The 25,098-nt window shown below is 53.8% G+C and overlaps 12 protein-coding genes across 12 annotated transcripts; 5 read left to right on the forward strand and 7 right to left on the reverse strand.

The window, feature by feature from the left end:
• Positions 1-14: 14 nt before the first annotated feature.
• J4E84_000922 (uncharacterized protein) lies at positions 15-1,015 on the reverse strand (the record flags this gene model as incomplete). Its single annotated transcript, XM_049383557.1, has 2 exons — positions 15-620; positions 677-1,015. The coding sequence occupies 2 exons, from the start codon at positions 1,013-1,015 to the stop codon at positions 15-17; spliced, it is 945 nt and encodes a 314-aa protein (XP_049249075.1).
• Positions 1,016-1,687: 672 nt separating this feature from the next.
• On the reverse strand, positions 1,688-2,911 carry J4E84_000923 (uncharacterized protein; the record flags this gene model as incomplete). Its single annotated transcript, XM_049383558.1, has 4 exons — positions 1,688-2,347; positions 2,418-2,550; positions 2,615-2,664; positions 2,720-2,911. 4 exons carry the CDS (start codon positions 2,909-2,911, stop codon positions 1,688-1,690), a joined length of 1,035 nt encoding a protein of 344 aa, XP_049249076.1.
• Positions 2,912-3,687: 776 nt separating this feature from the next.
• Positions 3,688-6,015, reverse strand: CCR4 (Glucose-repressible alcohol dehydrogenase transcriptional effector; the record flags this gene model as incomplete). Its single annotated transcript, XM_049383559.1, has 2 exons — positions 3,688-4,513; positions 4,562-6,015. 2 exons carry the CDS (start codon positions 6,013-6,015, stop codon positions 3,688-3,690), a joined length of 2,280 nt encoding a protein of 759 aa, XP_049249077.1.
• A 1,671-nt stretch (positions 6,016-7,686) lies between these two features.
• J4E84_000925 (uncharacterized protein) lies at positions 7,687-8,899 on the forward strand (the record flags this gene model as incomplete). Its single annotated transcript, XM_049383560.1, has 2 exons — positions 7,687-7,987; positions 8,037-8,899. 2 exons carry the CDS (start codon positions 7,687-7,689, stop codon positions 8,897-8,899), a joined length of 1,164 nt encoding a protein of 387 aa, XP_049249078.1.
• A 1,587-nt stretch (positions 8,900-10,486) lies between these two features.
• On the forward strand, positions 10,487-11,117 carry J4E84_000926 (uncharacterized protein; the record flags this gene model as incomplete). The annotated part of the gene is made up of 3 exons (XM_049383561.1): positions 10,487-10,636; positions 10,708-10,727; positions 10,790-11,117. 3 exons carry the CDS (start codon positions 10,487-10,489, stop codon positions 11,115-11,117), a joined length of 498 nt encoding a protein of 165 aa, XP_049249079.1.
• A 1,874-nt stretch (positions 11,118-12,991) lies between these two features.
• J4E84_000927 (uncharacterized protein) lies at positions 12,992-15,968 on the forward strand (the record flags this gene model as incomplete). The annotated part of the gene is made up of 2 exons (XM_049383562.1): positions 12,992-14,750; positions 14,797-15,968. The coding sequence occupies 2 exons, from the start codon at positions 12,992-12,994 to the stop codon at positions 15,966-15,968; spliced, it is 2,931 nt and encodes a 976-aa protein (XP_049249080.1).
• A 379-nt stretch (positions 15,969-16,347) lies between these two features.
• Positions 16,348-17,102, reverse strand: J4E84_000928 (uncharacterized protein; the record flags this gene model as incomplete). The annotated part of the gene is made up of 2 exons (XM_049383563.1): positions 16,348-16,574; positions 16,712-17,102. The coding sequence occupies 2 exons, from the start codon at positions 17,100-17,102 to the stop codon at positions 16,348-16,350; spliced, it is 618 nt and encodes a 205-aa protein (XP_049249081.1).
• Positions 17,103-17,409: 307 nt separating this feature from the next.
• Positions 17,410-18,300, reverse strand: J4E84_000929 (uncharacterized protein; the record flags this gene model as incomplete). Its single annotated transcript, XM_049383564.1, has 1 exon — positions 17,410-18,300. The coding sequence occupies one exon, from the start codon at positions 18,298-18,300 to the stop codon at positions 17,410-17,412; it is 891 nt and encodes a 296-aa protein (XP_049249082.1).
• Positions 18,301-18,969: 669 nt separating this feature from the next.
• On the reverse strand, positions 18,970-20,062 carry J4E84_000930 (uncharacterized protein; the record flags this gene model as incomplete). Its single annotated transcript, XM_049383565.1, has 5 exons — positions 18,970-19,471; positions 19,522-19,669; positions 19,718-19,849; positions 19,906-19,926; positions 19,978-20,062. The coding sequence occupies 5 exons, from the start codon at positions 20,060-20,062 to the stop codon at positions 18,970-18,972; spliced, it is 888 nt and encodes a 295-aa protein (XP_049249083.1).
• Positions 20,063-20,480: 418 nt separating this feature from the next.
• Positions 20,481-21,632, forward strand: J4E84_000931 (uncharacterized protein; the record flags this gene model as incomplete). The annotated part of the gene is made up of 5 exons (XM_049383566.1): positions 20,481-20,664; positions 20,713-20,828; positions 20,879-21,358; positions 21,408-21,555; positions 21,610-21,632. 5 exons carry the CDS (start codon positions 20,481-20,483, stop codon positions 21,630-21,632), a joined length of 951 nt encoding a protein of 316 aa, XP_049249084.1.
• An 817-nt stretch (positions 21,633-22,449) lies between these two features.
• J4E84_000932 (uncharacterized protein) lies at positions 22,450-23,144 on the forward strand (the record flags this gene model as incomplete). Its single annotated transcript, XM_049383567.1, is given in 2 exon segments — positions 22,450-23,100; positions 23,115-23,144. The coding sequence occupies 2 exon segments, from the start codon at positions 22,450-22,452 to the stop codon at positions 23,142-23,144; spliced, it is 681 nt and encodes a 226-aa protein (XP_049249085.1).
• Positions 23,145-23,673: 529 nt separating this feature from the next.
• Positions 23,674-24,822, reverse strand: J4E84_000933 (uncharacterized protein; the record flags this gene model as incomplete). The annotated part of the gene is made up of 4 exons (XM_049383568.1): positions 23,674-23,925; positions 24,005-24,215; positions 24,363-24,648; positions 24,699-24,822. The coding sequence occupies 4 exons, from the start codon at positions 24,820-24,822 to the stop codon at positions 23,674-23,676; spliced, it is 873 nt and encodes a 290-aa protein (XP_049249086.1).
• Between the last annotated feature and the right edge of the window lie 276 nt (positions 24,823-25,098).

Below are 25,098 nucleotides of genomic sequence, written 5' to 3' on the forward strand. Positions count from 1 at the left end.
CTACGGTCAAGAGCTTACCTGATGTATGCGGTGTCGTGTTGGGAACCAAGAGCGACCTTCGTCTTTGTGTTTCCTGAATGTGCATCGGCTACCGCAGAGTACTGATCAAGAAAGGCGAGGCTATCACGGCCGCCGACACGCAACTTGAGCCTCTTCTTTACCTTTGGAGGCGATTCTAGCGAGTCAAGATAGAGGGCTAACTCGTCGTCACTTTCTTCGGCTGCACGCTTCTTAGCATTCTTGCCCTCATCGTGACCCCTATTATCGTCATCGGGAAGGGGACGCTGGGCGATGAGATTGACCGACAGATCGAGGAGGAAGTCTTTCGGCAGGTTCTCCGTCGTCCAGTGTTCAATGCGCTCTTTACTTGCACGTTGGGAGAAGATGTCAACCATTAAACGACGCGCGGGACTCGACTCGGGTGTACCGTCGTAGATAGTACGGACTGCAGATGGTTCCGGGAGGGAGTGGCCGAATTGAGGGCTCTCGCATCGTTTCTGAATGGCCGCCAGGATGACCTTTTTAGTGGAGTCGTCCATGAGCATCTCAGCGAGGACGTAGAGCTCGCTCATGGGCTGGAAAGACCATGGCTGACCTTTGAAAGATAGCTTGGTGCCGTTCTACATACTCTTCGTTAGCGACACTATGAATGCGCCGGTTGCATGAGGATACGTACATAGAGCGTGTCCAGATACCAAGCAAATATCCTAGGGTTCTCTTCTTTCAGAGTGACCTCGAGAGTCTGTGCTGAATTCCATCCCCCTCTTAAAGCATTCCGGAAGAACTTGCTACAATAACAGATGCGGTACGGGTCCACAAAGAACTTTTTTTGATTTGGTTCTTGACCGACAACGACACAGACAGTATCGTCATCCGAAAACTGTGAAAGAGCGTCATTATCCGACTCTGAGGACTTTTGGAGAAGAGCATCGTCAGGCTCAGGGTCGACGTCGCATTCGTCGGACGCGGAGTCGTAGCAGGTTCTTTCAGTAGCATACCTAGCGCGCAGACGCATTGTAGTGTTGAGATAGAAAAGTTTGACTTGGAGGTTAGGTTCTGAAATGAGCGGTTTGAGGTGCAGCGTTTGGGGAGTGTGGAACTGGGAGAAAGAAGAAAAGGGCAATTTGTACGGACGTTCCCCCTCGCACAGTCGCTACACTAGACCCGATAGTATGGAAGTAAGGAAAAGGGAAGTTCTGGCTCCTTGCGGTTTTCACTGAGGCGCCCTGCATCGCCAGCGGGGCTAGGCACCTTTGACGACCTGAATGACTACCGCATTGAAGTTCATTTAGTGCTTCCGACATCTCAGCGCCAGCGCTGTGCTCTTCTGTAGTATAGTCAGCGGAATTTCCATCTACATGTTGTACACAATTGTGCTTTAGACTTGAGAGGCACGGATTGCCCACAACACCAGGCTCTTGAGTCGAAGATGACCAACATTCGTGACCAGATCAAGCTGCTTCTACATTAGTAGTCACACACGAGTTCCATGCAAAACAGTGTTCGCGTTGTAAGCTAGTTGCTCTTGAAACCTGTGTGATGACATTTTACACTTGCTATGCCGCCGCGTGAACACCTACCACGCTTATCTATGCTGCAATCAGCGCACCCCCTTTCGAATATCACGCCCCTACGCCATACCGTTGACATTCTAAACACCCCTTCCTGCCTCGAAGACACATTCCGCCTAGGTAGTGGCAGGTGCAGGTGCGGTAGCAGGGTCGGTGCCGACAGGCGCAGCTGGTGCAGTACCCGCAACGCCCTCAGTAGGTGCAGGAAGAGCCGTGTTGTCAATCGCATCGTCGCTCTTCTTGGCCCACTTGGGCTCTTTAGCCCACTGCGCATCCCACCATGGGCCTGCATCGCTCAATTGGCAGCCCTTCTCGCACTCGCATGATCCACCGAATGCCTTGGGCAGGTTCTCGGCTGGAACCTGCGCCAGCAACTCCTTCTGGTATCCGCTGCCGAGAACGTGGATCTTGGCGCTTGTGACGGGGTCGAGGAACTTCTTGACCACGCTGAAGACGCCCGAGAAACCCCAGGGGGCGTTGATGATGTACATCTTGCCCAGACGCTCGGGGTAGTAGTTTTGACTGATCTGCGAGACGGCGCCGAGGTAGCCGTACACGGAGGTAGCCTTGCCAATACCAACGCCCTTCAGGTCCATGATTGTGCACGATGTCTCGAGGAGGTAGCCCGACTTGCGGGAGCAGGCAGGAAGACGGGGGTCGGCCATCTTTTCGTATTCGCAGACAAGGTTCTGGATCATGCGCTCCTGGGAGGTGATCTTTCCGAGGGCGGTGAGGTCGACGTTGCCGAGCTGCTCGATGTAGAGTGGGCGGCCATCCTAGTGTTGCGTCAGAGGTTTTGTTGGTCAGATCTGGGCTGAGCTCTCAGCCCAAGTAGAAGCCACATACCTTGTCCGTCTTGTGGTAGTACTGGGGGTAGAATTTGAAGACCTCGGGTCGCTCCTTGTAGTCAAAGGTGCGGACGAGCTCCTCAACGCCGACGCCAGCATACTCGGCCCTCCACTTCTCGCAGTCAACGAACCTGGTGACGGTCAGCATACATTCCAGCCATTCTTCCACAGTGCCCCCATGCTGCATGTACGTACATCTGTTTCGCAAGCTCGACATTGAACTTTCGCGCGCGGAGGAACCGCAGCTGTAGATTGTTTAGCTTGAGGCCTTTGCACCCGCAGGAGGAGCGGTGAGCGTACCAGAGTCAGGGTGTCGAGGTTCTTGGTGTGGCCGGACTGCTCCAGCTGGGTTCTCAGCTGGAAGACCTGGGCATCTTGCTCTGGAGTTGTGTGGCCTGGGTGTCCTGGTTGGGCGGTGGGAGCGACAGTGGGAAAGTCGTAGTGGTCGTACTTGGGGTCGAGCTTCAGCTCGTTCGTCGCAGCAGCAGCCATTGTGTCTAGAGTGTACGAGAAGAGAGGTGGCTCGAAATGTACAGGGAGGAGGGAAGTAATTGCGTGTTGCGCGGCCTGGACGAAGTTGTCGAGGAGCGCACGTCGATGTCAACTAAGTGGGTCCCTGCCGCGGCGGTCAAGCGAGACCCCTTCCCCTCATCCTCCTCGACGGCTCATTCCAGCGAATTGTGGCCGTTGACGCTGCCCCATGACGCATCTGTGGTCCGAAAGCCATGTTCACGCAGCGTTCCTCACGCAACCACGTTACACCACAAGTGCATCGAGGACATGTTGAACGGTAAAACCGTAGTCAGACCTGCTGGAGTGCAGGCGACGAGGCCTTTTTGAAGGAGCTACCTAGTTGATACATTGCAGAAAAGATGAACGCAAGACGAACCCAGAAAATAGATCAAACATCCCATGCCGATAAACACCAGCCACAGACAGCCAAACGCTTCGCAAGTTGAAAAAGAGAGTAGTGGTCCTTCCATCGTCAGGCTACCAAGGAAAACATGTTCCAGACACTAACAACAAACATGATGCGAGATTTCGTGCACTAACCGCTGGCATTGCTCATACCTCCCAATGATCAGACCGCGCACCGTCTATCGAGCGATTCACCCCGTTACCAAACCTAAATCTCCATCGTGAAGCCCGCAAAGGACGCGAGCGAACCGTAGCAACCGAACACCGAGCAAATGACGCCTGAAAACGACGGAGATTGCTGCACCAGAAAGCGTATTGACATGCCCGGAGGCCAAACGACGTCAAGCCGATCAATTCCTTCGATCGCGGCTTGGCCCGAAGTCGACTTCGGACACCTTCTTCGCCTCTTTGCGATTCTTCACAATGTATTGTGCGTACAGGGCCACGTGGTCACTGGGGAAGTGGTAGTTGGGGAAACCCGGTACCCGCTGGAGATAGTTCTTGTCAATCTCGCCAAGCAGACCTACTACCTGCAGTGTGTTTGTCGAGTACCAGATGTAGTCCAGGACTCCTTGGAAGTGAGGTACGTAATTCGTGAACGCCAACTCGCCGATAGATGCGTAGCTGGACTTGAGACTGAATGGATGGGATATACCGTCTCGTGTGAAGTTACCATACTTGCGGCTTCCCAGATCCACGTGAGCATTCGAAACATTGCCATGTGTGATGAGATCGTAGACACCAGAGGATGGCAGCGAGTTGAAGTCACCGCATAGCAACACGGGGATATCGGAAGGATCAGAGTATTCCTTGGAAGGTCCGGGCTCCTGTGTCGGGTCGGGTTCGGCTCCTTCTTCGCTATCGCCATTCGTGAATTGGTACACCACCTTGTTCTTGCAGGCCGGGTGCTTAGTCCATTGAGTTGCAAGCTTGGTGATACCCTCCATCAAGATGGCAACTTGCACAAGCTTGACATCCTGGAACGCAGGGTTCCAGAAGACGTGCACGTTTCCAACAATGAATCTGGAACCAGTAGCACGGTTTTCGAGGAAAGCAACAACGCCAATATCGTCTCTGGGCATGACTCGATTGAAGATATCGTGTTCGCCCTTCATATCCGGACGGTTGATGGCTGTATTGGCAAAGTCGATGAGCTGCTTGTCCAGCAAGATGTACCTGGTCTGATTAGTGGGGTTCCGAAAGACGAGACGGTCAAAAACTTACTTGCTGTTCTTGTAGAAGATGGCACACCCATCAACCAGCTTTGCTTCCCTTTCTGCCATGGTACGCGCTCGTGATTTCGGCCAGAATACTCCCTTGTAGTCGTTGTGCGCCAGCTCTGCTCGGAAAAACTCGTTGAAACTATCTTGATCGATTTCTTGCAGACACACTATGTCTGCGTCGCGCTCCCGCAGTTCAGCAAGAATGAGCTCCCTGCGACTCTCCCAGGCCAATGCTGAGCTCGGTGTGTATCCGTACTGTGATTGCGTACAGTATTTGTCGCACAAGATGTTGTAGCTGAGCGCGCTCACAGTCTCTTGTGCCGTGTCTTGAACCTCATCGAGGACAATCCAGTCTCGCTCTGGTGGCGCCTCTGGACCCGGTGCGTTCTCGCGGAAGTGCTTGATAAGTTCCGTGGTGCCTTGTTCCATTATGATCTGTTTCAGGTCGTCCGGAATAGGGTTGCCCTCGATACCTAGCATTTCCAGTTGATACAAGGATCCTAGTTCGTATGGCAGATTCTCGATGTGGTTGTCGAATAGGAGCAGCTGCTTCAGGTTCACTAGCATGCCAATCTCCGGGGGTAGGTATTGCAGATTGTTCAGGGACAGATCGAGATGAGTGAGGTTCCGCAGCTGTCCAATCTTCTGGTGCACGTAGGTGAGCTTGTTGGAGTTGAGGTAGAGCTTGGTCAGGAAAGTGTAGGCAAACAAGGCTGGCGTGATAACTTTAAGATTCTGGCCGCCGAAATCGAGAATTGTCCAAATGTGCTGGTCCTTGGCGTCTTCCACCCGCTGAGCAGCAGGCCTATTGCGCTCTTCCTTGTCTGTCTCTTTTTGCATCCCGTTTGATGTTCCCGCGACAATGCTCTTACTAACGCTCGGGTGGATGCGAGCGTGTGAGTGGGCCTGCGTCATCTCACGCGCGGTCTGGTGCAGCTTCAATTGCTCTTGCCAGTGTTCGGTTGGTGGTTTGCTGAGTCCACTATGAACGCTGTTTGGTGTGCCGTTCTGGAGATGGCCCGGCGTAAAGTGGGGCTGCACGTTGGACATACCCCCACTCGAGATGTTGTGCTGGTGGTTGAATTGGCCGACATGATTGTTTCCGGAGATGTCTTGGTGCTGCTGGTGATGTTGATGCTGGTTCTGGTGGTGCTGATTGTGTTGGAAGGGCTTCCCCAGATTCATGTGCTGCATGAAGTTCTGCTGCCCTGCTCGCCCGTTCATCATAACGTTGTGGCCTTGGTGCCCATGGGCCTGGTTGAACATGCCGAACTGCTGGGGAGACGACTGGCGCCCAGGGGATCGTGACGGCGAGGGGGTGTCGGGGTTGGGGAAGGGTATGCGGGCGGTAGACGTGGGTGAGCGCACTCGGCTGGGGAGGTTGCGTATGTTTTGTGTGTGTTGCGGATAGAAGGTATTGCCGGTTCCCCTGGGGTAGACCGAGTACTCGGCCATCTAAGGGAATCGCGGCGGAAGATATCTGGGGTCGCGCAGGCGGCCTTTGTGCTGGGGGTGAAAGGCGCGGGATGCTCTGGCGAGTCGGGGCGTCAGGTAGGAGGAAGGGTTCGGGCACGCGATCTTCTTCGTTTTAACATGGGCGCCCGTGCGACTCCTCGACATGAGCACGCGTTCAGCAAACGCGGCACCAGTATACCATGTATTGATATCCCGGCGGTTCGCGAGTGAAGGTGGTGTTGGAGCGGGGACTCGGTAGCGAGCGAGGGCGGAGGGGTTGCGGGCGTCGAGACGTGCTGGAGATAGAGGGCTGGGGCGCGGGCTCGTATTGATATCCTGGCGGGCTACTGGTATGGAGCAGTCAGTTGGTGCGGCGGGGAATCGAAGAGGTTGGACGGGGAGCTCGAGCGGGCAGCAGAAGCGTGTGGAAGCGGCGCACGTACGGCAGCTGAGGATGTCAAAGGGCGCGCAGGAGGGCAATCGGGCTCAATCGTGCCAGACAGACAGTAAGCGGGTCCAACTGCAGCGCTGTGAAGAATAGAGAGCGTAGTGATGCGATGATACGTGAAGCCCAGTCGAACCTTGCCCGATGCATTGGGGTCCGCCGCTTAGCGGGCCACGTGACATGGAAGCGTCGATCCAAGCTGAACGCCATGAAACTGCCCATCTGTTCTCTCGCGACGGGGCCTGTGCCCGCGTTGGCTGGGTGTTCATCAGAGTAGTCCTTGTGTTCTTCCTTTTGACGTGCATGGCAACTATCCAACAAGTGTATAGGATTGGCCATGGTACCTAGGTACACACCCTCTCCGCGGGCATTCGACGTGCATTTATCCCTCCTCTGCTTGTGCTCTTGTTCACGTATGTGTTTCATCCATGGAAAGGCTACAGATTACGCAGTACCCTCGCCCTTGATCCTCGTTTCCGCCGTGCACTGCATATCCTCGTGAGCTTGTCGCTGCTAGACTCGGGCTTTCCCCACGCTGGAATATCACCTGCAGCACGTCTTCGGCTCATGCCGCGCTCCTGCAGACGGGCGCCACATCGCCAGAAGCTGCTCGTTCGCGGCGCTCGCACTGCCCAGCGATGTATCGCCATAGAGAACCTGGGGATTCACACAGCCGCAGCCGTTGATTGGAGATGTGTCCTCGGCTGGCCTCGCAGCTCCTCACCTGAGCTGCCTCCCACACCCGGAGCTGTGCCGAAACTTGCATTCACATACAAGGCGTGCTGGCACCATCCTCTGATCTGATCTCTCTCCAGTCGAGCTCTGCTTCCTTGTCGCATCCGCTCCGCCGTCCCGCTCATTAATTGCTGACTCGCCTACACGTGCTTATCAGACGACTAAAGACCGGCCCAATATCGCGTTCCCGCTAAAACAGTGGGGCTAGGGTAGGAGTAGACTGGACAACCTCGAGCACGTTTCCAGGTCGTCTCCATGGGCGATTGGCAGTTGGCAAGAACACTGTGCTTGCTCTACGTGTGAACCTCTCTGGCTAATCCCCTCCTCAGTACCGCTACTACGGCGCCAACGCCACCGCCAGCCCTCCCATACGCCCCAAGACCGTCGAAGCAAAGCAATGGGATCTGACCACTACGGACGCTCTCGGTAGAACCATCTCTGCGTCTTCGACTTCTGCCTCAACAGGCGCGCGCACCCTCTCAGGCCACAACATGGACATAACGCGCGGCTCCATGTCCAGCAGCTCCACCCAGAGTACCAGAGACGATACGGGCGTCCCCTCTACCGAACCCTTCATTCTGCGCCATGGCCGCCGATACATTCGAAGCGCCCAGAGCTACCCCCTCCCGTGCGACCTGCCCGAGCTCCACCGCCAGAACCTACATACCCTCCTTGCGACAGCTGTCTTCGGCAAAGCCATGGGCTCCACCCCCTCATACCCACCGAAGAAAGTGCTGGAGGTTGCGTGTGGCTCCGGATACTGGTCGGCTGTGTGCCATGAATGGCTGAGTGGTAGGTATACCCCGCACTTTCTGTACGGTTCAGGGCTGACCGTTACCAGAACAGGGCTACGACGACGTTTCCTTTACCGGTCTAGACATTGTCAATCTGGCTGGAGATTTGCAGCGCCAGGGCATCGACTGGAAGTTCGTGCAGCATGATCTGCGCAAGTTGCCGCTGCCGTTCGATGATGAGGAGTTCGACGTCGTCGTGATGAAGGACCTGAGTATGGTGATACCTGATGGGCAGCCCTCGCAGAGGACACTCGATGAATGCACTCGGATCCTAAAGTCTGGGGGCACGTTGGAAATATGGGACACAGACCACATTATCCGATCGATCCTGCCGCATCCTCCACCACCACCAGGCAAGAATCCTCAAGAGTACGCTTGCGCTGTGTCAACCGGAACGTTCCTCATTTCGCACACCACACCCTTTACCGATGTGCAGAATAAATATCTCCAAGACTCCAACTCGTGGATCCAAGAAGCGCTGGACCGACGCAAGCTCACGGCAACTCCTTGCTCTCGTATATCGCAAATCCTGCTTCAAGAGCCGGACACTCTATGCGAGGTGGAAAACCGGCGGGTAGCGATTCTTCTCGGTGAACCACGGTGGGAGCGCGAAGCTGCGGGCGAGACGATAAAGCGACGTGGAAGCGAGGCGGGGAAACTCAAGAAGGGAAGCGCAACCCTGGAGAGCTCCATTCTGACTAAGGAGCAGGCAGCGCTAAGACACACGGCATTGCTCGTCGTCATACAGCTGATTGAAAGTCTCGAGCCTCTACTCAAAGAAGTCAGCGGAAAGAACCAAGAGGAATGGCAGCGTTATTGGAACTCCATGATCAACGACCTGCTTGAGCAGAAAGGTGCCTCGAGCGGTGAGTGTCTCGAGCTCGGCATATGGTGGGCCAAGAAGGCGTAAAGTTCAAGTGGCGTACCTTGTTATTTGTGATATCCCGGTCTACGCAAGGCCATGGTCGGCGAAATGTCAGTTATCGTATTATACCAGCTAGGCGAGTTTGTCGTAGCGCTGGCGCAAGGTGCGATAGCGCTTTAGATAGTATCTGGATGTAGTTAGGAATGCTTTCGATTTTGCTTTTTCAGCTGCTGCAAACGGACAGTGCTTCGATCTCTATAAGATGTTAGCATGATACATTTGATGCCTGGTATGGCGTGACTTGCCTTTCTTCACGTACTCCGCCCTCTCGATGCCCTGCTTAATCTTGGCCTCGTCCGTCAGATTCTTTTGGCTCGCAAATGCCTTATGCAGGCGTGTCCTAAAGTAATCGTAGCCCTGGGGATATTCCCGGCCCATGAAAAGCAAATCTATTCATTTCGTTAGCCCATGGAGTTTGCTATGAGCCGAGGGAAAAGACCATGCTACGCACCCTTGTAGATCCGGATGACCTGGTGGCGAAGCGCAGGATTTGGGGGTGTCATTTTCAATTAGGAAGCAAACGATGTATAGATCCGAAGAAGTCGATGCTAGAAAGCTGTCAAACGTCAATCGCGTGTGTACGAGCAGGGTGCGGAGTAGTTGTAGCAAACGCTCGGGCCCGCGTCCTGACGTAGCGGCTGGCGGACTTATGGATGGAATTGGATGTGGAGGGAGCGGATCCTCGGCTTGTCTTCCGTATCCTCGGAAGGAACGCCCTAGCTCTTGCTGCGATCGTTCGTGAACACCACCGCGCTGTCTTCCCATTGGACTCCGTATTTCACGATAATGAATTCCATGCGACCCTTGGTGCGCTCAGCGCTTTTTCGGTCTAGACCTGCATGGCCAACTCTTCCGGTTGTGCAGGGAGTTTCTCGCACGCGGTATCAGTCTACTTCAAACGGTACGTAAATTGAGTCTCGATTCTTTGAGGCTATTAGTGTGCGCAGCACGGATCTATGTGATCGACTGTTGGGCATGTTGTAACTTGTGAGGTATTTCAAGTCAGTCACTGTACAATTGTTATAACGTCTACTGTTACACCTGTGAAGAGGAAGAGCTGGAGCATCACGGAATACCAATAGCTGACTCACATCTGACAGCACCTGCAACTGCAGCGCTCAGCCCAAGATGGCTCTCGGGCGTTCGAACACGCATCGGCAAGTGTATCAGTTTTGGAATGAACCCTGCACAGATTGAGGAAGCTGGTTTGATATTACAGGAGACTGCAGTAGACTGTGAGTTATGACAAAAGTGGTTCATGTCGTGATGCAGAATCGACTTCTCATGTGTCTTACAGGGCGAGAACTTGTAGCTGGTAGCGAAGGCTTTCTTACAGGCAAGCAATGGCGAGGTCTCTACCGGCAAGAGGTGGTATGGGGTGAAATGGTTAGGATCCTGTCTGACGAACTTGTGTACAATTGCTGATGTGAGCGATCGTGTGCAGGACAGCATGGTAGGATGACCCCAATACGTGTATACTGATAACTGCTGACGGATGTGTAGGGTACTTATTTCCCTACCTGGGCCTTGGATATCTAATTCTAATCCCTGATAGGTCATGTCAACAACGTCATGTATAATCGGTATGCTGAGTCGGCGAGAGTTAACTGGACGCTGAACTTTGCGGCGAGCGACCCACAACACAAAGCCGAGTGGATGGAGCTCATGACACCGAAGAGCGTTGGCCTGATACTGCGAAGCATCAAAACAGACTACAAGTTTGTAAGTTGCGCGCGCTACCGGTCCAGCTGGAGGCTGGCCGAACTTTTGAAACGTCACTGACGGAGAACTAGCCCATGAAATGGCCTGATAGGTGCGACCACGAACGCAAACTACAAGATGCAGGGCTCAATCTTTTAACACATACATTATCAGGGTGACCGTACTGCACAAGCTTCGAGACAAACCGACACAAGACACCGATCACTTCATCTTGGACGTACTAATCCTCTCAGAGGCCCAGCGTCGACCAGCAGCGCGATGCACCGAAGACATTGTCGTGTACGACTATCGAACAGCGAAGAAGTCTCCATTGCCTTCTTTTATGATCCAGAAGTTCCAAGAGACATTCAACCTGCAAGAGGAAGCGAAGGAGAAGAACAGCAACAGGGTCAGAGTGCTATTGGATCGAGTTAGGGAACTAGAAAAGGGTAGCTGGGATAGACCGGATGCTAAAGAAGACTTTGGTAGCGCGGCTCAGTAGAACATGGTGATACTTGCGAGAAAACGCCTCATTAGACCCTGGATATCTGCGGTTCGCATTCGTAAACGGTGCCTTGATTTCTCGTTCCTCCTGCTCCGTGAAAGCTTCGCTAGTGCGACGTCTTTGAACAAGACTAGCAAATAGTCACGTCTGTAGCGGCGGTAGAGTAGGATTTACTAGCGGTGTTACATAGGTATCGTCATATCCGTCATCATATACCCCTGCAGCGGCATGGACAGACAACACGCGGGGTTGATCGCGTGTCCGAGGTCGGCGCATGGCAGTCAAACCAGTTGTATAGATGCAAGCGATGGGAAAATGGCAAACTGCCGCATGAACCCACTGCATGGCGTGATTCTCATCACAATGATGTACATGAAGTGGGATGTTCTGATGCCTATTGCAGCGATCTGCACGCCCGTTGCGCGCGTGATGTTCCGGCTTGCCTTATTTGCAAGTCGAACGGGCTGCTATTGGCGTGGTTGGGTTAAGCTTCACGCCGGCACACTGCAGAGGGCGGAAGAGGGTCATGGATGTGCAGGCGGAAGGCTTGCGCGCTATGCTCGCCTCGAGGGAACACAGATAGATAAAAATGCTCCGAACAATTTGGGATGCTGACAGTGCACCGCTTGACCCGGTAGAGCAATGTTCAGTAAGGTGTGGCGTAACACGTCGCATGAGCATTGCTGTGCAGCCGCTGTAAAGATTCATGCATCGAAGGGGCAGGCACGCTCTATCCGCGTACCTAGGAAGCAGACAATGGGTGACGGCGGCGTGAGTAATAGCGTCGGCGGGGTTTGCCCGCTGCAGAGACTTCAGGCATGCGGTGAACAGACAAAGCGCGGGTTCATTCGCCCTGGAGCTTGCTATGGCTCAGGGGGGTCCTGGTGCACGCAAATGAGCAGGTAAGCTAAAGAAGCCGGCGCAGGCTAATTGGCTGCCTTGGAAGACGTGTTTGTCTGGCGATGCAGCTGTGCGATATGGCAGAGGCAGCAGACGGGGGGACTATGTAGAGGAGGGCAAGATGAGGTGCCAGACAGGCAAGATCACTGCCGGATTATGACGAAGATAATGTTTGGGGTGTTGTAAAGGAATTTGAGCGCCACCCGCGCGAAAATTTATGCTACCCAGAAACAGGCAACCGTGGCATCACGGGATTCGCACTCATGGTACAGCTGCCTCCGCTACCACACTGAACACACCCATCGAATTACAAGTTGAACAACCCAAATCAGACACCTGGTCACTGCCGGAGAGGGACGGGCGATACTTGGCTTCCCCGGTAGAGTGAAATGACGGCCTTGTTGTCGTGGTCAAGATCGGCATCATGAACTGGAATCGGACACAGCTCGGCTGATCTGCGTGGCAGCAGCATCAAGATATGCTGCCCGCGTGGTTGTGATGATGGCGGTACAAGCCGGACACATGGAATTTTGCCGCGGATAGGCAGCGTGTCGAGGGCGTCGTGGTTGCATGTGCAGGGCGGTCGTGGTGAACCACGGGTCGGCAGCGCTGGAGACGTGGAACCTCGGAGTCGACAGGCAAATCAGCCGTCAGGTGCATCGTGGCTTGTCAGTGCTCTGGTCACAGCGTGGCCCACTCGCGCAGAGGCTTGGGCGGTCGGGTTTTCTTGGTTGACTTTGCATTTGACGTTTAGCACTTGCAAGTCTTGGCACGAGCCCATCCGGCGGAAGGCACGACTGAGCAGGCGCAGGGCACCTTCCTCGCTCCCTACACGTCTTGCCCAGCACACGACACCCCCCCAGACTCCCCCACCGAGCAGCGGCTCAACATCTTCCAGTCCTGGCTCGTCCTGTGCAGCAGTCGAGTCGCGCCAGGGAGAGGTTTGCCCGCTCGCACCCGCACCGCCGTCTATGGTAGCGAAGTCGAAGAGGAACGCGGCGCACGACAAGCGACACGAGAATGGCCTTGCGGCCCCCGGCAAGAAAATCACAAAGCAGAAGAGCATCCCGCAGCTCAATGGCCACGCCAACGGGAAGCCCAGCGAGCCCTCGCCGCCGCTGCCCAGCCATGTAGACACGACCGAGATGACGCAGCACGCCAGCGCCCACGATCCAGCTCCGGGGTCGAGCGCCCACGCCAACACCATGGCCGCTGCTGCGTCGGCGGGATCAGGGCACCGCACGCGCGCTGGCTCGGATGCCTCGCTCGACAACACCCCCGAGGCCTGCCGCTCGTACGACAATGGCAGCGCCGGCGGGCCCTTTGATCCCATGCCCTCGACTCTCCGCCGCGCCGACACCAATGCCTCCAAGTCGGCGTCTATCTCCATGGCCAGCATGCTCGCCGTGCCCGCCACCATTCTCACGTCCTGTCCGCTGCGGGACGTCCTCGCCATCCTCATCATCCTGCTCCAGCTGCCCCCCACCGTCCTCACCGTCGTCCAGTTCCTGTTCGCAACGCTTACTTTTGTCCCGCCCCAGGCCGGCACGCCCCTCTCCGCCCTCTCCGCCTTCCCCTCCTTCACCGACATCTTCCAGGGCTCCGGCGGCACGCCCTCGCTCTTCACCACCATCATCGCCGACACCGTCATCCTGCTCGTATGGCTGCTGCTGTGGGTGCCTGCCCAGAACTTCTTCCTCGACCTCGCACAGGCCGTCATAGCCATAGCGCTCGGCGGTGCCGCAGCCGGCAAGAAGGGCACCACCAACAGCATTGTCATATGCTTCGTCATCATTCTTTCGAGCCACGTCTTCAGATTCAGGCCTCTCCGGCAACACATCGTCCACATCCTGTGGACGGGGCTCGCCCGGGGAGGCCTTGAATTCTTGACGAGCCCCCCGAGTACGCCGACCTATTTGGAAAGCTTCTCGACCCCCCATGGATGGCCCCGTAGCCTCCTGGGTATTCATATTTTGGCCCAAGGTGTCGTTCGTATCATCCGACGCTCTCTCTCTCGACGAGAACAATCAACCTTACCTACCGGCAAGAAGACAGATCCAGAGTCTGGCACGCTGCAACGCTCCAACTCCACGAACCTCGATCCCACTGCCGACGTGCCCAACTCCTCGAGCACCGATGGTCGCCCCCCGGGGCCGTCGCCCGCAGCACACGCAATCAAGGATAAAGCGAGTAGTGGGAGGAGGAAGAGGAAGCAAGCTACTCATGTTCGTAGTCAGCAGCCATTCTGGGCTGCACTTGCCAGTACAAAAGTTACAGTTTTAAAAGAGATGGAGAGTAGCCGGGCGGCCAACGATGCCGACGAGGCTAACGCAAAAGACGCAAATCACATTGGAAACGCTGTTTGGAGATCGGAGGACGATCGTGTTTGGATTTCAGAAGTCGGCTTTTCCGACATTTCATTTCGTGTTAGTTTATCTGGTGGAGCTGGCCTTCAAGAGCAGGACGATGAAGATTCCAGTGTCGGGTCTGGGATAGACAAGTCGAAGCCCTTCTACATCCGCGTCAACGGCGCGGACTGGAGCTCAACCCGCATCCGACAGAGCGAGCCGATCGGATTCCAGGGACAAGAGGGAACGGGCTACTGGGTAGGAGAAATATTTGGTCTGACAGCTCTCTCGAACTATTATTGCGAGTTTGTTCGGACCAACGACAACCAAGTCTTCTACTCAGCGAGTCTGATTACCTCGGCGAGCCCGGTAACCGAACTTGGTAAGCAGAACATGTTGTGTAGCCTTCCCTTGCTAATGCGTGACAGCTTCAGCCTCTATTGCCTCCCCGCCAGCCCATCAGACCCTACGACCTTCTTCGCCAACAACCACATTGAAGAACTCTATTGCCGCAGCCGACCAACAACTGCAGGAACAGCGCAATCGGTTGAAGCGAAACAAGAAAGACCACAAGACAGCCATTACCAACATCAAGAAAGAGGTGGACACGCTCGGCAATCGCCTTGCCAACGCCGGAGGTAGTGACGAGCGCCAACGCCAGCGCGTCCTGCAATTCACGCAGAATATTCGCCAAGCCGACGATGCTGCCGCCGAGTTTGCCCTTCAAGCAGAAAATCTGGGAAGCATTCCCGAAGATGAGGCGAAGGAGGCTGCAGCCAAGAAGGCAGAGTGGAAGAAGGAGCGTGACAACAAGAATGCTGTTGCTTGTGAATTCGACAAGACCAAGGAGGAGATCGAGCGACAAGTGCAAAGTGTGGAGTCCGACATTTCTACTGCCTTCCAGAAGAGGGAGCGCCTTCAGCAGCGTCAAACCAGGCTCAACGAGCAGCACGACCGTCTCGTTACCGCCAATGCTGAAGGTTTCACCGCCAAGCAACGAAGGGAGCAAGAACGCGCAGCGTTACGAGCACAGCGCGCTGAAGTCGAGCATCAGTATCGGAGCAACATCAATGGCTACGAAAGACGCACTGAGGAGCAGAACATGTCAACCAGCCAAATTTTGCAGACTGTTCAGCAGTACGAAGAGCTCCTCCTCCAGCAAGCACACCAGCACATGTCTGTTCCCACCACACCAGAAGGCAATCTCCCAGGCACGAACATGTCTCCTCACGGCAATGGTTTCTCCAGCTTCACGTTCCCGTCAATGCACTCGCACATGAACGGCACTCCTGGTTCCATGCGTGGAGGTCGCGGTCGTTCCTCGTCGATGCTCTCTAACGTATCCGGATTCACCGACGCTTTCGACGAGCCCGCGTCTTCAGGCACTTATGTCCTCGGTAACCCCTTCAGCACTCCAGGTCCGATCAATGGCCGCAATCGCAGTCACGGTAGTGGCAGCCTCAGCTCAGGGACCTCCAGTCAGAGTTCGAGCCAACGAGACCCATTGAGCCCAGTCCAGAGTATTAAGCCGATGATGGTGCGGAGTCCTACTAGTGGTAGTGGTAACAGTCTGATGAGTCCGATTGGCACTGGCAGATGAAATCGTACACGATTTGATCTTTACGTATCTTTAGGTAGTGTTCCAATGTGATATTCGCGTCGTTTTCGTGTTCTCAATACAGTTCTCGCTCTGCTCCAACTGAGGTGACCTGCGTGTGAATGAACAACTTCATGACACGATACACGGATCATAAGGAAATATAACTACCTTTGATACCTACGTACAGACACAGGTGTGTATACTAAGACGTGAAAAGGCATATGATGACTACATGGCAGGATTCGGGTTTTATTCGCTTGATGGAAAGTACACGAAGACTATCCCGCTGCCTTGTGCTAATGTACAAAACGCCTCCAAACATGCTGTAGTCCCTAAATCTCCCCAACTCAACCCTCAAGCGCGTTGACGCGTTGAATGTCTACACCTCTTCGATGATTTTCGACAACCTTGGACTCCAGCCGGTCTGCCCCAGATCTTCGCTGGCATCGTCCATTCTGCCGCCACTACCTTCAGCGCCACGCCTGACGTCCATATTGTCCCCTCCGTCACCCCCATGCTCATACTCGACATCAGGGTGGACCTCCTGCCCTTCCTCCCCGACACCCGCAACGTTGGGAATCCTCCCATGTTTCATCCCCCAATTACCTGTTTGCATGCAGACACCTATTCCCGACCATGCCATCAGTCAACTATGCCTTGATCTTCCTTGCCCCAACTATAAAAATCCAAAATCGAGACGCGAGGACGAAACAGCAGAAAGGAAACAAGTGACATGAACTTACTAATAACTCCACCCATCCCCTTCCTCAAGTCCTCCAACAGACAATTCGCCCCAGTGATGATGTCGGGCTGATCCTCCACATGGCTGATCAGTGTCCATGATGTGAATGGCGAACTTGGAGGGCCAGTGTAGAGGATCAATGCCACTCCATGTGTTGGCATCGCTTTCTCTTCACCATCGTTGCTGCTGCTGGTACTAGCAGTATTGAAGGTGCTTCTGCTATCGTTGCTACTGCCGCCATTGTTGGTGGTCATGCTGTAGGTGACTACATCGTAGACTTTTGACGCGTCTTCCGATCTTGTGCCGTAAAGAGGCACCGCAAGGCCTATGATTTGTGCCTTCAGCGTAGAGAAGAATTGCTGCTCGAGCAGTTGTGCGGCGTGTGTTGACATTTTCTTGTCTGTTGAAGGGTGTGTTGGATTGATTAGAGGAGATTGAGGTTGCGACTGTTGACTTGGTGTAGAAGTTGAAATCGTAGTGGTGAGCGTTGGCAATGGCCAGTGACCAAAGTGGAGGTGAATGTCGGGCATAGACATGGTATCGTAAGTCACCTCGAAAACAGAAGAAAGTCATGACATAGTTCTTATCTTTACTCTCGTTTGCTCATTCATCTACAGCCAAACAAGTACGATGCATCTACAAACTATCGTTTGACCAAGTCCCCAACCTTCCACCGTCACTCAGTCTCAAACCTCTCACTTATCCACACAGATTGCTCCGCTGCCCAGCATTCCAGCGCCGCATCGCCTCTTTGATATGATCATCAGTCCAGGGCCCGTACCTCTTGTGGTCCCCATGTGGCTGATATCCCGCCTGATGACTCTCATCCACCCTACTTGCTGCACCCTCCAAAGCCATGGTCCACCAAAAGCCCCCTTCTGCCATTCTACTACCATACAGCTTCCATAGTCCAGGCATATGCACCACATCTTGCACACAGTAATCCTTGATTGCTTGGCTCAACGGTCTCTCTTCAAAGACCGCATATCTGCCACCTCGCTCGGGAGCGAAGAGCCTGACACCAGCCTCTTTAATGGCGCTACAGACTTGCCTCTGCATCGGCGTTATATTCAGGCGTGAGGCATTGTAGTTGATGGCTTTGCCCAAGCCCAGGAGGTGTTCACGGGAACCGCGTGTAGTGGTTGCTAGCTCCCTGAGTTGGATGTCGTGGATGCAGGAGAGGGAGATGGCGTAGTGGGAGAAGAGGGCGTCAGAGTCGTTGCGTACATCGAAGAAGACTTTGGGGATTGCTGTCGATTCCAAGATAGACTTCAGAGTTGTGGAAGACTTTCCGGCGTCTTCAGTGGGGTTTGTTGTGCTGGGCGTAGTATCAAGCGCCGCAGTCACGCTTGCTGTTGCTGCAGTGGCTGGTGTTGAGAATGCGCGAGCGCCCAGAGTATGGATGTCGATGAGATACACAGTCTCCTTGGGTAGTACATACAGTGTTAGTAGAGCGATCGAACCATTCCTGCTGAGCTTCGCGCCTTCCAGATCGATGTACAGACTTGGTGGGGATACTGGCAGGTCGTCGAACGTTGCTAGTATGAGAGAGAGCTCTTCTGGAGTTGATATGAATACAACTGGAGGCATGATTGTGATGCGTTGGTACCGTATGTGATTGTTATAATATTCAAGGAATGCTGTACATTTATATCAGACAGAGAGTGATTGTTTGATGATTCTGGACACGGCGATACCGAAGAAGAAGAGACGAGTAGGTGCGGGCCATGAAAGACTTATGAAGAAGGCAGCACGCCGTACTTTCCGATTCGCAGACTGCACCTAGTATTGCCTGAACATGCCTTCTGTAATGTGGTTCGACAAGATATACCGTCGTGTAAGCGGTGCTAGCCTTTTCAGAAACCGGTGAAGTTCCTGCATATCTCAACGAAACAAGGTGCCACGAAACCCAATAACTACTGACGCGGAAGTCCCATGTTTATCGATTCAGCCTTGGTCCACTTTCCATTGGATCATGGCAGTCGATATGCAAGTGACACAAGCCCAATATGGAAAAGATGCTCTGACTCGTTCTCACCAGGCAAGATCAACTCATGTTGTGTTAGAACCTATATTGTCATTTGAATGCATTACATGTCCTGAAGTGGTGGCGCTTGAGCAATCCGGAGGAGGGGAAGCGAGGGATGCAGACAAGCCAATGAGATCCAGACCAATGGTGTAACACAGTCGCAAATGGATGTAGAACACCAGGCGAACGGAGAATGCACTCGCTACTGGCTCTAGATATATGCGCGAAATTTATATGTAACGTCCCTGGGGATCAAACTTGTCCATGAGCTCCATGGACTTTTCGTACATGGTGAAGACGATACCACCACTGAGGATCAGCCGACCTAACCTTGGAAGTGCTCCTGACCAAAAGGTGAAGAGCCCCTCGTCTCTGAAGATCTTGGCTACACAGTCGAAGCTGTTCTTGTAAGAGCTCCGTGCTTCTATTGACTGCATGCGTGTCTTGACTGTGTCGATGGGCATCGTAGTGTAGACGGTTATTATGCCTGCGAGTCCTCCGAGTCCGAATGTGCTGAAGGCACCGAGCTTCTCTCCTGGGGTGACGTATGACTGCGCTAGCTGCTTGAGCGATGTGTAACTGGAGAAGCGAACGGCCGAGTTGGCTGCTTGACGTGCAGTCGTTGGGAGGAAACCTTGGAAGAAGCCGCGAATGCCTTTTTCTTGTGCGATTATTCTTGATCCGTGCAGGAAGCCTCGCATGCGTGGGTTTGCCGACTTGCGGTCGTCAATACTAGGCGGATGAGTCAGTGAAGGTACATGCATGCGACCAAGGCTGCTTACAGTTGGGTTTTGATACTCTCGAACGGAGTCACAGCTAATAGCGACTCTGTAGCTCCTGCACCGAAACCAGCTATGACTGTCGCTGGGCCGGAGACTTTGCCTTCAGCGTCTGCCAGCATATTCCTGTACATGTCGAATGCGACAAATCCTGCGTGAAGCGTCAGACAGTCGCCTTCCCATTATTTCCACGACGTACTTATGCCCGCCTTCAGAGAGTTGCCGATGATCAAGGTTGTGCATCCAGCGTACCACTGCGCGCCGAACGGCGGCCATGGCAGCTTCTTTCCATCAGGTAATCTCCGGTTGAGTTGGGATCGTGTCTTTGCGACTATGTTGAGGTCAGGTTCGACTTGGTCATGTAAGCGGATACGATGCGGTGCGTACACTCAGCGGGGTATGTGATTGCTGGTCCAGGGTCAGTCATGAATCAGATTACGACCCGGGCGCATGCTTTACAAATCTCTACGGCACCTGCAGTTGCACCTGCCAGGATTGAGCGCATTGCGCTTGGCTTCTTCTTCTCGGTCGTTGCGGTCGCCATGACGTTCCAAGTCGAGCAGCCTCCGGTGGTGATGGGAGTAGGTTTGTACGCGCAGCAATTACGCGGGAAAGTTTTGGCGTGTCTACGTCGCGTGCGGTAATAGGAATTCGGCGCAGTGACGTAGTATTGGTCTTGCACTCGAAACCAATGTAGATTCTTTGAAAAGCGACAGGAACCACAGTTGGAGGAATCTCGACGCGCCAACGTGAACTAGATTTCCCAAGGTTCACAAAATACTGATTCCATCGTCTTGAAGACGGCCGAGGACGGAGGTGAGCAGCGGGCCCGCATTTCGGCGCCAAGCATCCCGCTTGACATCAGCCCGCCTGCGCTTGGGCCATCGAAAAGTTACGCTTTCGAGAGCCATCTATCGCATCGCCATCTTGAAGTTCCATTCCAGTCACACGTTTAGTCCACCATGATGTCCCTACGCAACCTCGCCCGCAGCGCCCCGCGGTCTGCTGCCCGTTTCTCCACCAAAGCCGTCCGCCCGCAGTCGTCGCTGCGACAGACGTCAGCTTTCCAGCCAGCATGGGCTGCCCCAATTCCCCGCCTCACAGCTTCTTTCCACATGTCAGCGGCGCGGAGGCAAGACAGCGGTAGTACGTATAGGATGCATTGCAGTGAGAGAACACGGCTAACGCGATTAGTCAATGAAGAGCTCGTCGCGAAGATCCAGAGCGAGATCTCCATGGAGGAGGGCATGAAGGAGGACGAGGATCTCTCTGCCAACATCAAGGAGTACCTTGAGAACAGCCCTTTTGAGGTAAGATCCTACACCACCATTGCTACTGGCCGAATGCTTACAGCCATTAGATTGAGGACAAGGCAGGCAACCAGGAAGTCGTCCTGACCCGCACATACAACGACGAGAAGATCCGAATCACCTTCACCACCGCCGACCTCAACAACAACCAGCCCAGCGATGAGCTTACTGAGGACAATGCCATGTACGACGATGCCGACATGGATGTGCAGTCTGGCGGCGCCAACACCAAGGGCGCCATCAACCAAGGCACCACACAAGACGGAAACATTCGCGTAGCTCCCGAGGACCGTGTTTCTCCCGCTGATCGCGAGGAACTTGAGGACGACTACGAGGATGATGGCCAACAGCAGGGCTTCCCCGCTCACGCTAGCATTCGCATCGAGCGTCCCGGCAAGGGTGCTCTCGCTATCGAGGCCACCGCTCAGGACGGCGACTTCCTGATCGAGGACCTCTACTACTTCCCTACCGCCGATCTGGCTGACCCCGCCACTGCCGAGAAGGACTGGTCAAGACGCGCTCTCTACACTGTAAGTGCAAAGGCTGCATGTAAATCGTAACAAATCTAACTTCTAACAGGGCCCTCCTTTCAACAACCTAGACGAGGACCTCCAGATCCTCCTTGAGAAGTACCTTGAGGAGCGTGGCATCAACACCCGTCTTGCCCTGTTCATCCCCGACTACATTGACCACAAGGAGCAGAAGGAGTACATTCAGTGGCTCAACAGTAAGTTGCGCTTACATTTCGCAGTCTCAGTATCGGGAGCTAACACATTATCAGACATCAAGAACTTCGTCGCGTAAGCTCGAACCGAATCGAACAGTATCGTCAACGTTTGAAACTCGGCTCAGACAATGCAAACCGACGCTTCGCCGGTGCTTTCACGAAGTACTAAAAGACTCTCATGTATAAACATATAACGCATCTCAATAATTGAGCTACTCGGGAGCGTTAGCGGCAGTGTAAAATAGTTGGTGAGATTGCTCTTCATACATCGTTCTCTGACACATGCAACACTATCTTGCAAGCAATCATCAGAACGCGAAAGAGACGATCGGAGTACTAGGTAACTCGAGGCACCAACCTCATATGGGTTATCTCGGTCCTTAATCTACGAGAACCACGACTTAGGTATCATCGAATGCCAAACAAACGCATATAGCGCTTTTCCACTCATCACTGTCCGATTTGTCTCTTCTGTCTGATGGCTTATCGTGTCGTTTGATCGTCTTGTCGCATTCCAAAGGTCCGTCTCGAGACAAAGACCCGCTTGCGGCGCGGCGTTTGCTGGGCCAACAACAAAGCCACCATTCGTCATCCGCGCATGCACACAAGGTGATTGTTCACTCAACGAAGTTCCGCAAAGAAGTTTGTTCGTTGTCACTGCCGGTGCAGTCAAGGATACATTTCGAAACAACGTTTCGTGACTCTGAATGACGGTCTGCCTGTGATGACTGTATCCCCTCTTCAAAGCTCGAGGCTACTACTGTCCATACCAAATCTCCGCCGCACTCCTCCAACTTTAATCAGAGTGTTGATCGATACTAGCTTGCGCGTTTGACGGACCACGATCGATAATCGTGCAAGGGAGTAGGGTCTTGCACGACTGACTCACGAGCCATGACGCGCAATACCAGCCCACGCAGTGTTGGTAACGACCCCAGTCGCATTCCATTTCCAAACCTCCCACCGCCATACACATTCAGAGGCAGTCGGCCTACACAACGAGGCAACTCAAGTTCGTACTTGACCAGAGCGAACGTTTCCGACTTCACCACTACCAGCACAATCCTCGTCGGCCCTCAACTCACACCATTCCAGATCCAAACCAGCCTGCTCACATCGAAATCTTCCTATTTCCGCGCCGCGCTCACAGGACGCTTTGCAGAATCTAGCAACAACAGCATAACACTCGACGATGTCGCAGTCGACGACTTCCAACTCCTCGTCACCTGGCTTTACGAGCAAGCAGTACCAATCCCCTACAAAGACCGAAAACCAGCATATTACACCCTCCTACACGTCTACGCTCTAGCCGACCGACTAGGACTTGAAGGCGCAAGAAACGCCATCATAGACACGATAAGCGACCTTGCCGATGAAACCAACAGCGTGCTAACACCCTCCGATACACGTATATTGTACGAAGACATCCGCGAGTCAGCGCCTATCCGTACCCTCGTGCTAGATCTCTTTGCTTTCAAAAAGACAGATCGATTGCTGGAATTGCATGCGGGACTGTGGCATGCAGAGTTCCTCCGCGATCTGACTGTGCATCTGAAAAGACCGTGTGCGCAGGCTATGCAGCGGCATAGACTGCGTATGTGGTGTCCCATGTCCTGGCACACGACACGCGGATGTGACTACTGTGGAGTTGTACTACTGCCTAGGTGTGGAGCGGTGGCTTGCGACGATTGCTGTGTGGCGTTTTGTACGGCTTGTGTTCAGGGAGGTGTTGCGATGGCGCGGTGGGAAGTTGGGAGATTTGAGGTTGTGGAAGAGGAGGGGACGAATGGAGAAGAGAATGGTGGGAAGAAGGTGAAGAAGTGGGAGGCTTGTAAGCCTTGGAGGGGGGCGAGGTGTGCGCTCTATCATGAACATGCTGAGACGGAGAGGTGTGGGGATGTCCTTTTGGGAAGGTGACGGGTTTGGTCGACATAGATGAGAATGTTGTCATTGGGGTATGATATCGCTCTTTTCCAACGCCAATTAAGATCCTTCCCGATAGCGCTTGAACACTTTCCCTTTCTTCTGGGCCTGACATCGTCTCAGAGGACATCATGAAAGACGGAAACCTCCTCATGACCGAAAATATCGCAAAACGCCTCAAGTCAAGACAGATGTCTACTTGCCACCTTGAGAGCTACTAAGTCTCGTGGACCGACGCCTTGATGCCTCCCCAGTGCCCCTTATATAGCTGCCAGTTTGTAGTGACTCAATCGTAGGCGACGCTTTGATTGGCCTGGCCGCCGACTTCTGTCTCTTGACTTTCTGTGCGACGCCGCGGGTTGTTGGCTTCTGTGGTGATTCCTCATCGGTGCCTTGTTGGAGCTTTTCGTCGATGACTAGGTTCGCAAAAGTTCTCGCCTTCAATACCTGTAGGTCATGTCAGTCCTGGTTTTCGTAACATGTACTGATAGAGATCCTCGGCCCAGAAAGCCTCTTGTCTACTTACGGGTTTGTCGACATCCCACTCTGATATGTCTGAAGGACAGTCCGACAACTCCGAAGGTGAGAAGAACGTGCGTGGGTCCGGTTTGGTTGCTTTCAAAGGCGTGACGAATTTGATCTTCAGTTTTTTCGGCGACTTTTCAACGGGGTTGAGATGTTCGGATATACCGCACACGCCGCAGCACTCTTCCAGAGTCAAGTGTACCTTCTTTGATCTGTTGTTCAAGTTAGCTTATCTGCGCTGGCTGGCACTAATTGGACCCTAGGATGGTATCAAAAGGTGCGACAATGGAGTTTTGTCCCTCATGTAGGCTCCTAGCTGCGTGGATGGGGTGTTTGACGAGCTTTAGTATGGTACATACCTGCTTTCGAATAAGGCACTTTCCATTTTGCCAATGAGATGCTCTCTATCAGCATGACCACGAAATAGCTCATCACGTCGTAAAGTGATAACGCCACCCGCGCTCTTGACATTTGATGCGAAGGTGAAGATTTCGGGGTCCTCTTCCATGCTCTCGGTTTCGTGTTCGCCATTAGGGATCTTCTCTTCCACTGCACCGGCCTCTTGATCGTCGTCGCTCAAGCACAGCGGTGGCAAGGGCGTGGGAGCACGAGCAGCAGGATCGTAGCAGTCGAATTCGCGATAAACTGGATTGGTCAGTCGTGGAAGCAGTCGTGAGGCCGTACACCGCACTTACCTCCAACGTCATCGGTGAAGCCTTCAGAATCCCATTTGTACGTTCCATCGTAGAACTTGCGTGAGTGCTCGCTGAGGGCTACGTCGACGGGTAGAGGAGTGTAGTAAGCTGCCAGGCCGACCATGATACTTTACTGATCACCTGTTGTATTGAGCTGAATGCCTTCTGTGTATAGACTGAGTAACAGTTGTGCAATAAAGATGAGATACCGGAGCTGGCTGGGACCACGAATGGTGAGGTAGTAGTTTTTGTGAGCGTGGTGTGCAAGATGGTATACGCGAGCGTGACCTAGAAGTGCTTGAGGTAAGAGCAGCTGGACAGAAGGCAGGAGCCGCACTCACCGCTTAAGGTCAAACAAACGCAGCGAGCCCTCACTGAGAGAGTGCGGCGCCCAAGATGC

The sequence above is a fragment of the Alternaria hordeiaustralica genome, assembly GCF_023758085.1.
Source record: "Alternaria hordeiaustralica strain BMP 2776 chromosome Unknown scaffold_1, whole genome shotgun sequence".
Lineage (NCBI taxonomy): Eukaryota > Fungi > Ascomycota > Dothideomycetes > Pleosporales > Pleosporaceae > Alternaria > Alternaria hordeiaustralica.